Source organism: Suricata suricatta, chromosome 12 (genome assembly GCF_006229205.1).
Source record: "Suricata suricatta isolate VVHF042 chromosome 12, meerkat_22Aug2017_6uvM2_HiC, whole genome shotgun sequence".
Classification (NCBI taxonomy): Eukaryota; Metazoa; Chordata; class Mammalia; order Carnivora; family Herpestidae; genus Suricata; species Suricata suricatta.
The window spans coordinates 49,873,340-49,887,231 of NC_043711.1; the positions used below are offsets into that span (position 1 = coordinate 49,873,340).

The window sequence follows — 13,892 nt, forward strand, 5'->3', positions numbered from 1 at the left end:
GGACCAGGATTCTTTAGTTACGGCTGACTCACTTTTATTTGTCCTAGAAGGCTACATTTCAGCCACATGAGTCAGCTGAAGAGTAAAAACGCACATACAAATATGACATCAGTGTGTATCTCAAGAGCTGTGAAGGGAGGGAGGGATTTCCAGATTGTACTCACCAAGGAGAGGCCTGTGGGCACAGTCCCCTCTGCCCCAGTGCTCGGCTCTGTGTTTGCCATAGGATTCAGTGTCTCTGAGCACCTGGGGGTGGGGGAGACCCCAGGTCCCTCTCCCAAGGGCTCAGCATGCATCAGCCTTTCCACTGAAGGATATGGGGCATAAATAAGTGAAATAGACATAAGATGACTATCTTGGGTTTCGCTTTTTTGAATATACAAAACAGTGACAGCCATTGTACCTGCTCCCCAGGGCTATGAAATAGGTCACCCACAGGGGCACCTGGTGGCTCCCGTTGGAAGAGCGTGTGACTCTTGATCTTGGGGGTGTAAGTTCGAGCCCCACATTGGGTGGAGAGATCACTTAAAAGAATCTTTTTTTTTAAAACAGGTAATTCACATTTAAATTTATTTTTTAATTTTTTAATGTTTTTATTTTATTTTTGAGAGAGAGTGAGAGAGAAACAGTTTGAGCAGGGGAGGGTCAGAGAGAGAGGGAGACACAGAGTCCAAAGACAGGCTCCAGGCTCTGAGTTAGCTTTCAGCACAGAGCCTGACGCAGGGCTCGAACCCATGAACCATGAAATCATGACCTGAGCTGAAGCCGGATGCTTAACCGTCTGAGCCACCCAGGTGCCCCTCTTTTTTTTTTTTTTTTTTTTTAAAAGAGGTCATGTGTATGGGAGAGCCCTTAAGACAAAGCCTGACCCTGGGTTGGGGATGCTGATAATTACCGTAGTAAGTAAGAATAGTAAGTAGCTTCTATCTGTTGAGCACTTGCTTGTTTCATCCATTCTCACAGCTGCTCTGGGGGAGTTGGGGGTACAGGGCATCTCGTGTATCACATGAGACAGGTCACCTCGCCAGTCAGCCTGACAGGATCCAGTGGGAGGCATGCCACACGCTGGGAGCTCACCCTGTGGCTCCATGGCCTAAGTGATTCCGGCTCATCGGAGAGCCTGTGGGACATCCTAAAATACAGAGCAGAGAGAAAAAGAAATCAGGCCTGTCACCCACTGTGAATCACAAAGGGGACACAGAGAAAGGCTTTGGCTCCCCTGTCCCTGTCCCCTGGTGCCTGAAACTCAACCCTCATCCCTCTGGGTTAAGTCACTGGTCCTCTCAGCTTTTCCTGGGGGACTCTCAGAAACACCCAGGCTCTCATGGTCTAGCCACTGGGCCTTTCGAGACCATGTCTGTTGAGTCACAGTTTCCATTAGAGGATTTAAAATGTTGCCAGTAGGGGCACCTGGATGGCTCAGTTGGGTAAGTGTCCAACTTTGGCTCAGGTCGTGATCTTGTGGTTTTGAGTTAGAGCCCCATGTTGGGCTCTGTGCTGACAGCTCAGAGCTTGGAGCCTGCTTTGGATTCTGTCTTTCTGCCCCTCCTCCGCTCACGCTCTGTCTCTGTCTCTCTCTCAAATATAAAATGAAACAAAAAAATAAATCAAAATAAAATGTTCCCAATAGTCATTCACCCCACATGCTTCCTTCAGAGACCCTAAGTTGGGAACAAGAGGTTATTTCTCTGGGCCTTTTGGGCACGTAGGGAGGGCAGAGGATGGTCATTGCCAGTTTGTGCCCTGTCCCTGACCTTGGGCTGGTGCTTTACATATCCCATCCCACTGAGTCCTGGGGTAACCTGGGACAGAGGGGTTTTAATTACTCTGATTCCACAAATTGATGCAAATAATGTTCAGGGTTGAGAGAGCTGCCCTCAGCATACAGGTGGGAATTGTAGGGGCCGGATCTGGAAACAAATGGAAGCTTCCCCACACTTAGTCTCTGTTCTACTCTTTGATCACAATTTATATTTTTGTTCTTTTTTTTTCCCTGAGAGAGTGCATGCACACATGAGAAAGGGAGAAAGAGAGAGAAAGCAGGGGAGTGGCAGAATGAGATCTTTATTTTTTTAAGTTTTGTTTTTTTAATTTTTATTTATTTTTGAGAGAGAGAGAGAATGAATGAGAGCACAAGTGGGGGAGGGGAGAGAGAGAGAGGGAGACACAGAATCCGAAGCAGGCTCCAGGCTCTGAACTGTCAGCACAGAGCCCGACTCAGGGCTCGGACCCACAAACTGTGAGATCATGACCTGAGCTGAAGTTGGGTGCTTAACCGACTGAGCCACCCAGGCGCCCTGAGGGAGAGAGAATCTTAAGCAGGCTCCATGCTCAGTGTGAAGCCTGATGCGGGGCTCCTTCCCATGACCCTGGGATCATGACCTGAGCCGAAATCAAGAGTTGGATGCTCAATGGACCAAGCTGCCCAGGCACCCTCACTATTCATATTTTTGGATCTCATGATGCTGTAGAATCTACCTCACACGTGTAGAATCATTTTGAAACTATAAGCCCAGGGAACAAGAGCATGAGGCTGCCCCTATACATCAGTCATAGAAATCTTCCAACCAGTTTGCTTCCAGTCTTGGCCTTGGCAGATAGGAGATGTGTGGTAAGGTTCAATGTTTGTCACAACCCTTTGAGTGCTTTGGCCTCCTTTGCCCTGTCTTGTCATTGATGGTCTGTGTGTCAGGCTCACAGTGCAGGCGTCATATCTGGCCGGCTCTTAGAGACCAGGTTCCTAGGCGTTAAGGGTAGAGAAGCTGCATTTTCTCCTCCTCCTCGTTTTGAAGGCAGGAAAGGAGGCAGGTGAAGGCCCACTGCATCCGTTCTGACAAGACAACTCAGATCAGGTACCGGTGACTCAAGAAGCAGAGATGTCTAATGTTTACACATCTTATGTACTGTCAGTACCTAAAATACATCTGAAAACTCACAGTGTGCTGAGACAGGGGGTTCATGGGAAACTGAAATTTGTCATCAGTCTGTCACCGTGGGCCTGACGTAGAGCTCTGTCAGCTGACCTCTGTGGCTGGCCTTGGCCTTTGAAGGCGGACTAGGTGGGAAGGTGGGTGTCGGCCCGGAATGTGCTGGGAGGTAGACCCTCCTGATGCCGTAGGACAGCTCTCCCCTCTCTGCATGGGGTCTGTGACTTTCGAGTGCTGGCACGTGACCAAGGAGCCCATCTGTAGGCCACTGCGTGTCACTGCGAAAGAACTAGGAAAACAAAGAGAAAGGCTGAACTCTCCTTAGGAAGAAAGCACAATGAAGCCTTTTATGTTCCTCATGGGTGGAGGCTGTGGAGGTCGGCCACAGATGGGCTGGCGGCCTCAGTGTTCCTGCCAGCTATGTCCTGACGGAGAGGCAAAGATTTGAGCAGAAAGATAGATGATAAAGCCCCAGCAATGGGATGCTGCAGTGAGGTCAGGCCATGGTGTTCATCTCCCACCATTTGATGATGAGGAAACTACAGCCTCACAGGGTAAGGTGCTGTTTTTTCTGGGGCCACACACAGCTCAGGGTGCAGGCGGGACCTTCAGGAAGGCAGTGCAGCTTGGCGTCTGCAGTGTTGTGGCCTGACGTCTGCAGGAAGTTATAGTCTGTTGTTCCCTTCACCAGTGGGCCTGGTCCGGCCATTGCGAGGGAGCTGGGCCCAGACTGGAGCTGGCCTCACCAGAGGAGCTGCCACTGCCCTGCTGCCTCATGCACACATGTTCTGGGGTGCCACCGTGGCAGCCCTCTGAGCACAGATGCCCACTCGGGGCTGTGTGTGGATGCAGGGTCCTGGGAGAGGCTCCAGGCCATATAGGGGAGGGCAGGGGTGATGGGGGCTCTAAGTGGCACGGGTGGCGCCTTCTTCCTGTGGGCAAGGGCACAGGGCTCACTTCATACCCACCTGGGAAACGGGTGGTTCTGTCCCCACTCTGCTCACCAGTTCACAGTCATGGCGGGCGATTGTTCACTTTGCCATTTGGCACACGGGCCTGTGGAAGGATCGTGGAGGTATCACATGAGGCCGAGGTGTGTGACTCCATGGGTCCTGCCTGCATGGCTGCTGCAAAAAAGGACTCCCATCTTCTAAGCTCTCAATTTTGGCCAGAAGCTCTGCAGCCTGGGGTGGGGGTGGGGTGGGGGTGCAGCCTGGCCCATAGGCAATCTTCTGAGTGCCTGGGGACCCCAGATGGGAAGGAATGAAGCATGTGTCCCCCCTCCTCCCAGGAGTCCCTGCTGTGGGCATGAGTCCTGCCCATGACCCTGGGATCCCCTCCTTCCTGCCTCAGTGAGCCTTTCCTCCACCTTCTCCTGACTTCCCTGAACCGCTAGTTCCCTACTTGCTACTTCCAGGGTTGTGGTGAGGATGCTTGTAGTGAAAATATAAAGAATACGTCTTAGCGTGTGGCCAAAAAACAGAAGTGAGTCGGATCTGAATCTAGAGAGATGATCTGTTTGCTAATCTAGGTCAGATGTGTTCCCCAGGGCAGATGACTACTCACTCTAGCTTGGAAGCTGATTTAGTCGTTATTGTAGCTAGCTATCCTCCTGACTTTTTCTTTCCCCTTTAGGAAATGTACTTTACTTTTCAACTAATGCATCATCATTGTTGAACAATTCTACAGTGTGAATAAACGGTTGGGGGTCTGACTTCGGGTCAGGTCACGATCTCGTAGCCTGTGAGTTCAAGCCCTGCGTCAGGCTCTGTGCTGATAGCTCGGAGCCTGGAGCCTGCTTTGGATTCTGTGTCTCCCTCTCTCTCTGCCCCTCCCCGGCACGTGCTCTGTCTCTCTCTCTCTCAAAAAGTTTAAAAAATAAAATAAAATAGCAACAGCAATGAATTTCCCGTGTTTGGAGCTAAGCAGGCCAAATGCACTGTGTCCTTTAGACCTCACAAAAGAGGTGAAAGGTCAACAAAGCAGGGATGTGATAGAGCTGGTTTCCATTCCAGACCCTGAACTCTAATCAGCTCAGCTCTGTCATTTCTTTTTTTGTTTTGTTTTGTTTCCTTTAAGTTGATTTATTCTGAGAAAGTGTGAGCATGAGCTAGGGAGAAGTAGAGAAGGAGGGAGGGAGGGAGAGAGATTCACAGCAGGCTCCAGGCACTGTCAGTGATGTGGGGCTTCATCTTATGAACTGTGAGATCATGACCTGGCCCCAAATCAGGAGTCCACCGCTTAAGCTACTGAGACACTCAGGTGCCTCAAGATTTTATTTTATTTTATTATTTATTTAAATTTTTTTTGATGTTTTATTTATTTTTGAGACAGAGACAGAGCACGAGCCAGGGAGGGGGAGAGAGAGGGAGACACAATCCAAAGCAGGCTCCAGGCTCTGAGCTGTCAGCACAGAGCCCAACTCCAGGCTTGAACCCATGAACTGTGAGATCATGACCTGAGCCTAAGTTGGACGGTCAAACAACTGAGCCATCCAGGTGCCCCTAGATTTATTTTTAAGTAATTTCTATACCCAACATGGGGCTCTAACTCACGGCTCTGAGATCAAGAGGCTCACCCTCTACTGACTGAACCAGCCAGGCAGCCCTGCTACTTTTTCCACAAGATCATTTTATTTAAGAGAATAATAGGTCCTCATCAAGGAAGGAGAAAGTCACCCCTCAACCATCATTCAACCTCATTAGACTTTTGTGCATTCCTTCACATGTTCTCACCCTTCCCTCCTGCTTTGCGCGGGTAGCCCTGGAGTAGTGCTGTCTGCAGAGGGGAGTGGGGGTTACGGGGTGGGGGTGGGAGTGGGGGTTACGGGGTGGTGGGTTACAGTTGGTGTCTCAGGAGTTCAGCCTGAGCCATTCTGGTGTGGATGATGAAACCAGCCCACCAGATCAGTTGTTTGGGGACAAATCATTCCGCCTATCTGAACCTCAATGGGCTCAAAACAAACAAACAAACAAAACGCAGTCACTTCTGTCAGCTGCCAGAGAGTGTCATGAAAATCAAATAAATCTGTGTGGTACCCTGAATTTTTAGGCATTATTGATATTGTTCTAGTCCCAAAGCTTGGGTTTGAAAAGCTTGGCCCCTTGGTAACAATCGGTGTTGTTCAGAGAGAGACGCCATTTTCCTGTCTGAAGAAATGCTGTCAGAGACTCACAGGCGGAGACGGTTCATCCTGGCTCACTGGGTGCACGTGTGAGCAAGTTGGAGGCTTTCCCTGGGCTTTCAGTGCCTCTGTTCTTGTGGTTCTCAAACGTGGGTCCACCTGCGAACACCAGAGGGTGAAGGGCCTTGAGTGTAGGGCTGTATGTAGAACGTGGATTTGACTTGGAAGGTAAAGGGGAGATTCAAGGAGTTGGAAGAAGGGTGAGGGCTTCATCTGGACAGTGGGAGGCCATGAAGGCTCTAAACAGGGAAGCGACAAGACAGGATTTGTATTTCAGTGAGATGTGGACTGGGGAGGGGTCTGGAGGCTGCCCCAGCTAGAGGCAGCGGCCACCCTGGGGAGCCGAAGGCAGGAGTGGTAGAGGAGGTGAGAGGAAGCTGTATCTCAGAGTCCCTGCTCTAAGAAGCTGGTTTGGGAACTGGTGTAGATACACCCTCACAGCACCTTTGGGGTTTCCCACACGGGGGCAAAGGGGAAGTGATTCCTCTCAAGGACCACAGGACCTCCACCCAGGCTCCTTTGACCCGTCGTGCCTGCTCAGGCTGTGTGATCGTGGGCAAGCCGCCCAACCTGTCCCAGCCTCCCATTTCCCCGTTTCTAACAGGGTGAAGTGCAAACAGCTTGTGGGGACCTGAAGCACGCGCAGCTGGGCCTGGCACTCTGGGCGCTCTGGGGACGTAGCCTCTGTTTGTGGGGTTCCCACCTGTGAGACAGGGAAGGACGCACAGGATTCCACTGCTTGTGGAAGGGGAAGCCGTAGGACTGCCAGACTTGTGCAGGGGCTCAGCTAGGGACCCAGTGAGGTGAATTTCTTTATTTTCCTTGCGTGTTCAGAGGAATGTACAGTCTACGAAGCCCTTTCATGTCTGCGTTCCTGTTTCCTTCTTCTCGGCAGCCCTGTGAGGTAGGCAAGCAGACACTGTCCTTGTCATCCTCCCCACTGTATAGGTGAGGAAAGAGGCTCAGAGGAGTGTCTTGTCCAATGTCACACGCGGGCAGGGTTGGAAGCCAGTTTTGTGTGACTCAGTGTCAGCGCTGGACCGATCACAGGACATTGTTGTGCCCCCTTAGCAGTTCCCCGTGGAGGCTGAGACCCAGGAGGGAAAGAATTCGAGGCGGGGCCAGGAATAGACCCCAGCTCTCTGACTTCTAGACCCAGCCTCTTGGTGGCTACCCCCACGTCACTGAGTAATAGTAACTTTCTTTCTACCTTGTTTCAGGGAAACCAGTTCCTGAAATCTCTTCCCTCGACCTCCCGGAGGCTGTGAAGCCGGGAAGACCTCTGGCAGCTTCTGTAAGAAACACTGAAGATGAACAGGCACCAGGACAGTCCATGAGGCCAGCCGCCTTGCCGGGCCCGGGTATTTTAAATTTAAATTTAAATTTAGAAGAAATGTATCTATAAGGATATTCAACTCAGCATATAATAGCAAGAAATTGGGGCACCTGGAGGGCTCAGTCGGTTAAGCGTCCGACTTCAGCTTAGGTCATGATCTCGTGGTTCATGAGTTTGATCCCTGCCTTGGGTTCTGTACTGACAGCTCAGAGCCTGAAGCCTGCTTCAGATTCTGTACCTCCCTCTCTCCCTCTGCCTCTCCCCTGCTCACACTCTGTCTCTTTTGTTCTCTCAAAAAGAAATGAAAACATTAAAACATTTTTTAAATTTAAAAAATAGCAAAAAAATGGAAAGAACCATGGGGGTGGTAAAATGGCAGTCGGTCATAACAATACAACAATGTTAAAAATGATGTAGATCTTTTTACATCTGTAGAAACATGCTCACAATATCTTGAATTAAAAAAGCAAAAAAAGTCAAATAACAGAATATATACTGCTTATTATCATTTTTATAGAAAGAAAAAAATAACTCTGTAATTGAGGCTCTTTCTGCCAGACACTGTTCTGAGCTTCAGAGATCCTGACTTATTCAACCCGCAGCTGTCCAAGTTAGGTATTGTGATTATTTCCATTTCACAGAGGAGGAAACTGAAGCACAGAGAGGTTAAATAGCCTACTGAGGTCATATGCTTCAGGGCCCAGGTATTTTACCTGTGGCTTCTCAAGCCCCCAGCATGGGCTGGTCCTGCTGCTGGCTTCCGGCTGGGAGCCTGATGCCCTGTCTGACTGTTCTCCTTGGGCCCCCTTACCCTCGCAGCTGTGTGGTGAGGGCAGTGAGGCCCCCATCCCCCACCTTTCTCCCTACTACCAGTCTGCTGCTTTGTTCTTAAATTTTGTTTTAAATGTTTATTTCTTTTAGAGAGAGAGCATGAGCAGGGGAGGGAGGGGCAGAGAGAGGGAGACATAGAATCTGAAGCAGACTCCAGGCTCTGAGCTGTCAGCATAGAGCCCAGTGCAGAGCTTGAACGCATGAACTGTGAGATTCTGACCAAAGTCAGATGCTTAACCTACTGAGCCACCCAGGTGCCCCTGCTGCTTTGTTCTACGGCACCTGAGACACTGACAGGAGAAGTGATTTGCTCAAGGTCTCGCAAGTAGAAAGTAGCATCTGAGCAGTGTGATTTAAATGCCTGTGTCCCTAACTGCCGCACACACTGCTATCCCTAAGCCTTTCAGACCACTTCAGATTTGTCTCCATTGCCTTGTGCTCATGGAGGGGTTCAGGGACAGTTTGCCAAATGATGGAAGGATGCAGCCAGTGGATGACTTCCCTGGGGTCGGGGGCAGAGGGGACTACTACACACACCCATATGTCCATTCTCACCACCTCTCCCTGGGGGCCGGGCCTCCCTTCTGCTCTCCTGTGAGGTCCCAAATTCATGAAATCTCAGTTCATGGATGCTGTCCCTGAAGTCAAAGTCAGCGTTGGCTGGGAGGAACATGCCTGGGGATTTGTATCAGACATGCAAATTTGAGTCCCGCCTCCCACTTGCTAGCAGAAGAATTACATAGCTTCTCTGTACTTCAGCTTTTTCATCTAAAAAAGTGGACACAATAGTGAAAGCCAATGGCTTCATGTTGTAGTAAGGAATCAAACACCTCAGTGTTGCCACCATGTAAGCGTTCATTAAATGTCAGTTAATTAAAAAATATTTTTAATGTTTTATTTATTTTTGAGACAGAGAGAGACAGAGCATGAACAGGGAAGGGGCAAAAAGAGGGAGATACAGAATCTGAAGACAGGCTCCAGGCTCCGAGCTGTCAGCACAGAGCCTGACGCTGGGCTTGAACTCACGAGCCGTGAGATCATGACCTGAGCTGAAGTCGGCCGCCCAACTGACTGAGCCACCCAGGCGCCCCAAATGTCAGTTAATATTAATAGCATTCTAGACACCCCAGGTCAGTTGAAGCGGGGAAAATAATTCTAGCCCAATAAGTCGGAATTGTTAACTGTAGCTAAAGATAAAAACAAACCAAAACAAGTGCAGATCTTTGAGCAGCAGTTAGAGATAAGGGGAAATGGTCCTTAAGCAGATGTGAAACTGGCTGACGGCCAAAGGGAAGAGTAATAGTAAAAGAGGGAAATTCTAGGGGATTGCTAGTCCAGATGGAGGAGGTGATGGGGGTCACAGTTTTTTCTGCTCTTTCTTACCTCGGCTTCTACAGAAGCGAGCCTTCTCCTGAGAGGCCTTGCACCGTTCAGCCTCTTGAATGGCCCTTGGAGCACATGTGGCCCTGCAGGCGGAGACGATAAACACAATATACAGACAGAGAGAGGAAGCCAGTGGTCTATCTTTGCCCAAACTAAGAATAATCATTAATTTCATCGGTGACCGTAACCTTGTCTTCTCTTGGGAAAACCCTAAGGTTCTGTTGAGCCCCAGAGTTCAAGGAGACTGATTATCTTGTTGGGGTGGAAAATTCCGAGCTGGTGGTGGGGGAGGACAGAGACAGGCGACGGCAACAGTGGCCTGCTGTGTAGGAGACACTGGCCCAGGAGCTTTTGGTGCCCCGCAGCAGCGTTGTAACCCAGGGATGGGGGGCTCTGGCTGCCCCCCTGGAGAGCTGGGGAAGGATACATAACTTGCTGAAGCGTCATGGCTGAGAAAGTGGCAGGACCAGGATCCAGCCCGGGCCACTTGCCCTGGAACCCTTGTAGGTGGGGGGAAATGGGGAAGAGATGTGGAGGAGGAAAGTACGTGAGAGAGCAGAACTTGTGAGAAGAACTGGAAAGGAAATAGAGTGGCCTGGAGTGGCGTAGAGCAGCGGTTCCCCCAGGGTGTGGAGCCTGGTTCCCCAGTGGTACAGAGAGGATGCGTGTTAGAAAAGATGTAGCTCTCATGCAAGAGAGATGTAGCTCTCAAAAAGAGAGCACGCAAGTTGGGGAGGGGCAAAGAGAGAGGGAGAGAGGATCCCAAGCAGAGCCCGACACGGGGCTTGATCTTGTAAGTGATGAGATCATGACCTAGATTGAAATCAAGAGTCAGCCACTTCACAGACGGGGCCACCTAGGCAAACTAGGCAAACTAGGGGTTTCAAAACCAAACACGTAATACATGAAGTAAAGTGGATTGAAAGAAGAATATCAAGTAACTCACAGTGAGGCAGCACAGAGACATGGCCAACAATGAAGACATGGAGGAACATGACCACAGTTTAGGGACACAGGCCAGGGGTACTGGGCCAAGGCCAAGAGAAGGCGGGGCATGGACAGAGGCAGCCCTGTCTGGGAGCCTTGCTCAAGGCTGGATCCCTGGGCCTGCCAGCTGAGGCCTCCACTGCACTAGGCCACCTGAGAAGCAGAAGGATTCTCACAGGACGGGGGCATCTAGGTGGCCCCTTCTGTGAAGTGGCTGACTCTTGATTTCAATCTAGGTCATGATCTCATCACTTACGAGATCAAGCCCCGTGTCGGGCTCTGCTTGGGATCCTCTCTCCCTCTCTCTTTGCCCCTCCCCAACTTGTGTGCTCTCTTTTTCTCAAATGAAATTAAAAAAAAAAAACATTAAAAAAAAAGAGAGAGAAGGATTCTCACAGGACAAATGCCTGAGAGAAAATGGGGAAGGTGGGTGCTGGGCAAGGCTGGGAGAGGCTTGGGGCCCAAGGGAAGAAGAGAGGGTGGGAAGGTTGGGTAGGAGTGTCTAAGGCAGGCCTAGCTGCTGTCTTTAGGGAGATCAGGACCCTGGATCTCCCCTTAATCTCCCCTCCACACTCATTCACTGTGGGGAGCAGCCCAGGGGAGGCATGGGCGACTGTGGAGGGACTGGTTTAAGACAGCGGCAGGTGGTCAGCTGTCTAGAAGCACCAGCTGGTCTAGACCAGCGGCCCCAGGGAGAGGGGTTAGGGTGCCCTTCCTCTTGGGCCCTGTGGGGATAAAAGAGCCTCAGTCTGCATGATGTGGACTTCATTTTATCAGCTGCCTGGGTCCATATGTAGCAAGCCTGATTTGAGTTTCAGTGTGGTGCTATTTTCAGTCTTCTGAATTAAATTTATTTTTAATAGGCAAAGTTCCAGATTAATCACTTGCTTCCAGATGTTGTAAACCAGAAATATCTGAAGCAAGTGGATTGGGCTAGCAACCCTGGGGTCAAGGCCGGGTTCCCTTGGAGGGCTGGTCCCAGGACCCTCAGGGACCATCCCAGCCGTGGGGCCGCTGGGTGTCTCCAGATGGCGACATGTGAAGCTCTTGGCAGAGGCCTGCTTCTGCGTGGACCAGCTGCGCCACAGTGCATCCCACTCCTGGCCTGCATCCCCTCTAGTTCTTCTGACTCCAGGCTGCTTTGTTAGTGTTCAGGTTAATCTCGTGGCAGAGCCTGGTGAGGAAATGTCACCTGTTTAACCTGGCTTTTCCTGGACCACAAACTATACTTCAAGCCTTCTCTCTCCCAAATATTCTTCACACGACTTCATGCACAACTGTGTGCCCCTGGAAAAGTTACTCTCTGCCTCCGTTTCACTGTCTGTAAAGAGGAGATGGTAATGGTCCTTATCTCCTAGGACTGTCATGACTGTTAGATGACATGACAGAGTTCGCTAGTTGAGTGTGCCTGGAATATTTTCTGCCTGCCTGAGCTTCCCCGCTGCCATAGCTCCGCTAGGCCAGTCTCACTCCCTCAGTGCCTTCTGACCTCATATGCACTTTTCGAAAACATTTCCCCATCTTTCAAGCTGAGGTCAAATGCCCCTTCCTCTGTGAAACTTTCCTTGGCCTCCCAAACTGCTTTGGTGGCCTCTCCTGCCTCTGCCCTGGGGAGGCTGGTTATTGCCATTACTGCTGCCATGGAGTTTTCTGGAAGGGAGGCTCCCTAGCTAATCACCTCTGTGTCCTTTACTGTTCCTGGTGTGGGAGGTGGGACAGTGTAGGGCTTGGCAGCCACAGGAATCTCCATTTAAAACCTGGCTCTGCTACTTCCGTGGCCATGTGCCCCTGAGCAAGTGGCCACCCCAGTGCCTGCATTTCACCACCCATGCAATGAGAATCCTATATAGAACCAACCCTGGGGCTGTCATCGGATTTCATGGAGATAAATTGGAAGGAGGTGTAGGGCGGCACCTGGGAGTGTCAGGAAGTAACAGTTGTCATTGGTGACACAAAGTGTTTGTGGAGTGAATGAGAACCTGGTTTGGTGTGGACCCCTCCCGTCTTTCTCCTTTCCAGGGAACGGCCAGACCCATAGTTCCTCCTTTCCAGGGCCTGCTCCAGCCAGAGCCAATCTCCTGCCTCCTTCCGAAGATGCCCCTCATTCCTTAAAAACCGACTTTCCTGGTTCATCTGATGCAAAGGTAAATCTTCCTTACCCCCAGGAGCTACCTCCCCAGCTTGTGGCTCTCACTCAGAAACCCAATGTATGGGGCACCTGGGTGGCTCAGTCAGTTAAGCGTCCGACTTCAGCTCCGGTCATGATCTCATGGCTTGTGGGTTTGAGCCCTGCCATCGGGTTCTGTGCTGACAGTCAGAACTTGGAGCCTGCTTTGGAATCTGTGTCTCCCTCTCTCTCTGCTCTTCCCCTGCTCATGTTTTCTCTGTTTCCTTCAAAAATAAACAAACATTGGGGCACCTAGGTTGCTCAGTCAATTGGGCGCCTGACTTTAGCTCAGGTCATGATCTCACAGTTTGTGGATTCGAGCCCTGCGTCGGGTTCTGTGCTGGTAGCTCAGAGCCAGTGTCTGCTTCTGCTTCTGTGTGTCCCTCTCTCTGACTCTCCCCTGCTCATGATCTGTCTCTCTCTGTCTCTCAAAAATTAATAAATGTTAAAAAGAATTTTTAAAAAGTAAACGTTAAAGAAATTTTTTTCTGGAAGGGAATGTATTGGGGTGCCTAGCTGGCTCTCTCAGTGGGTGGAGCATGTGGCTCTTGATCTCAGGGTGGTAAGTTCAAGCCTCATGTTGGATGTAGAGATGACTTAAATAAACTTAAAACAACAACAACAACAACAACAATATATTTACCCCTTGGGACCAATCTGGGAGCAGGGGTTGGGGGATGGGGAGAAAGGAGACTTGTGGAATTACTCCAAGCTTCAAAGATTCTAAGTGCAGGCTGTCAGTGCCGCTGCGTCCTGGGGGTTGAGGACGACTGAAGAGGGTCACATTAGGGAGTACACGTTTTTAATGAGCTTTTCCATTATCTGTGTTTAAATGAGGGCTGATACATGGCATCTTTTTCCCCTCAAACTATGTAGCTAATGTCACATCTACACTAAGTTGTTTGCTTACAAACTACCTCTCTTCTAACCTTTTATCAGCCCAGTGTATGTCTGAGTTTCCCTGAATATTCAGTGACTTGGGTCCAAGGCCACATGTGAGTTTTGTGGGTCTTTAGGCATTTTTGCCTGCCTTGGGCCTTTCCCTTCCTTTGTTAAAAAAATTAAAAAAAAAAATAT

At 50.2% G+C, this 13,892-nt stretch overlaps 1 protein-coding gene across 7 annotated transcripts in view; it reads left to right on the forward strand.

Annotated features, from left to right (window-relative positions):
- Positions 1-13,892, forward strand: part of IRAK2 (interleukin 1 receptor associated kinase 2) — a 61,398-nt gene that overhangs the window by 19,772 nt on the left and 27,734 nt on the right. For 5 of the 7 annotated variants that reach the window (XM_029917230.1, XM_029917231.1, XM_029917235.1 and 2 more), the window contains exons 3-4: positions 7,332-7,472; positions 12,668-12,792. In XM_029917230.1, coding sequence (XP_029773090.1) covers positions 7,332-7,472; positions 12,668-12,792 — 266 coding nt within the window. Of the gene's footprint in view, positions 1-3,371; positions 3,482-7,331; positions 7,473-12,667; positions 12,793-13,892 lie in introns of those variants that run through there. The other 2 variants (XM_029917234.1, XM_029917229.1) reach the window with 2 other exon arrangements.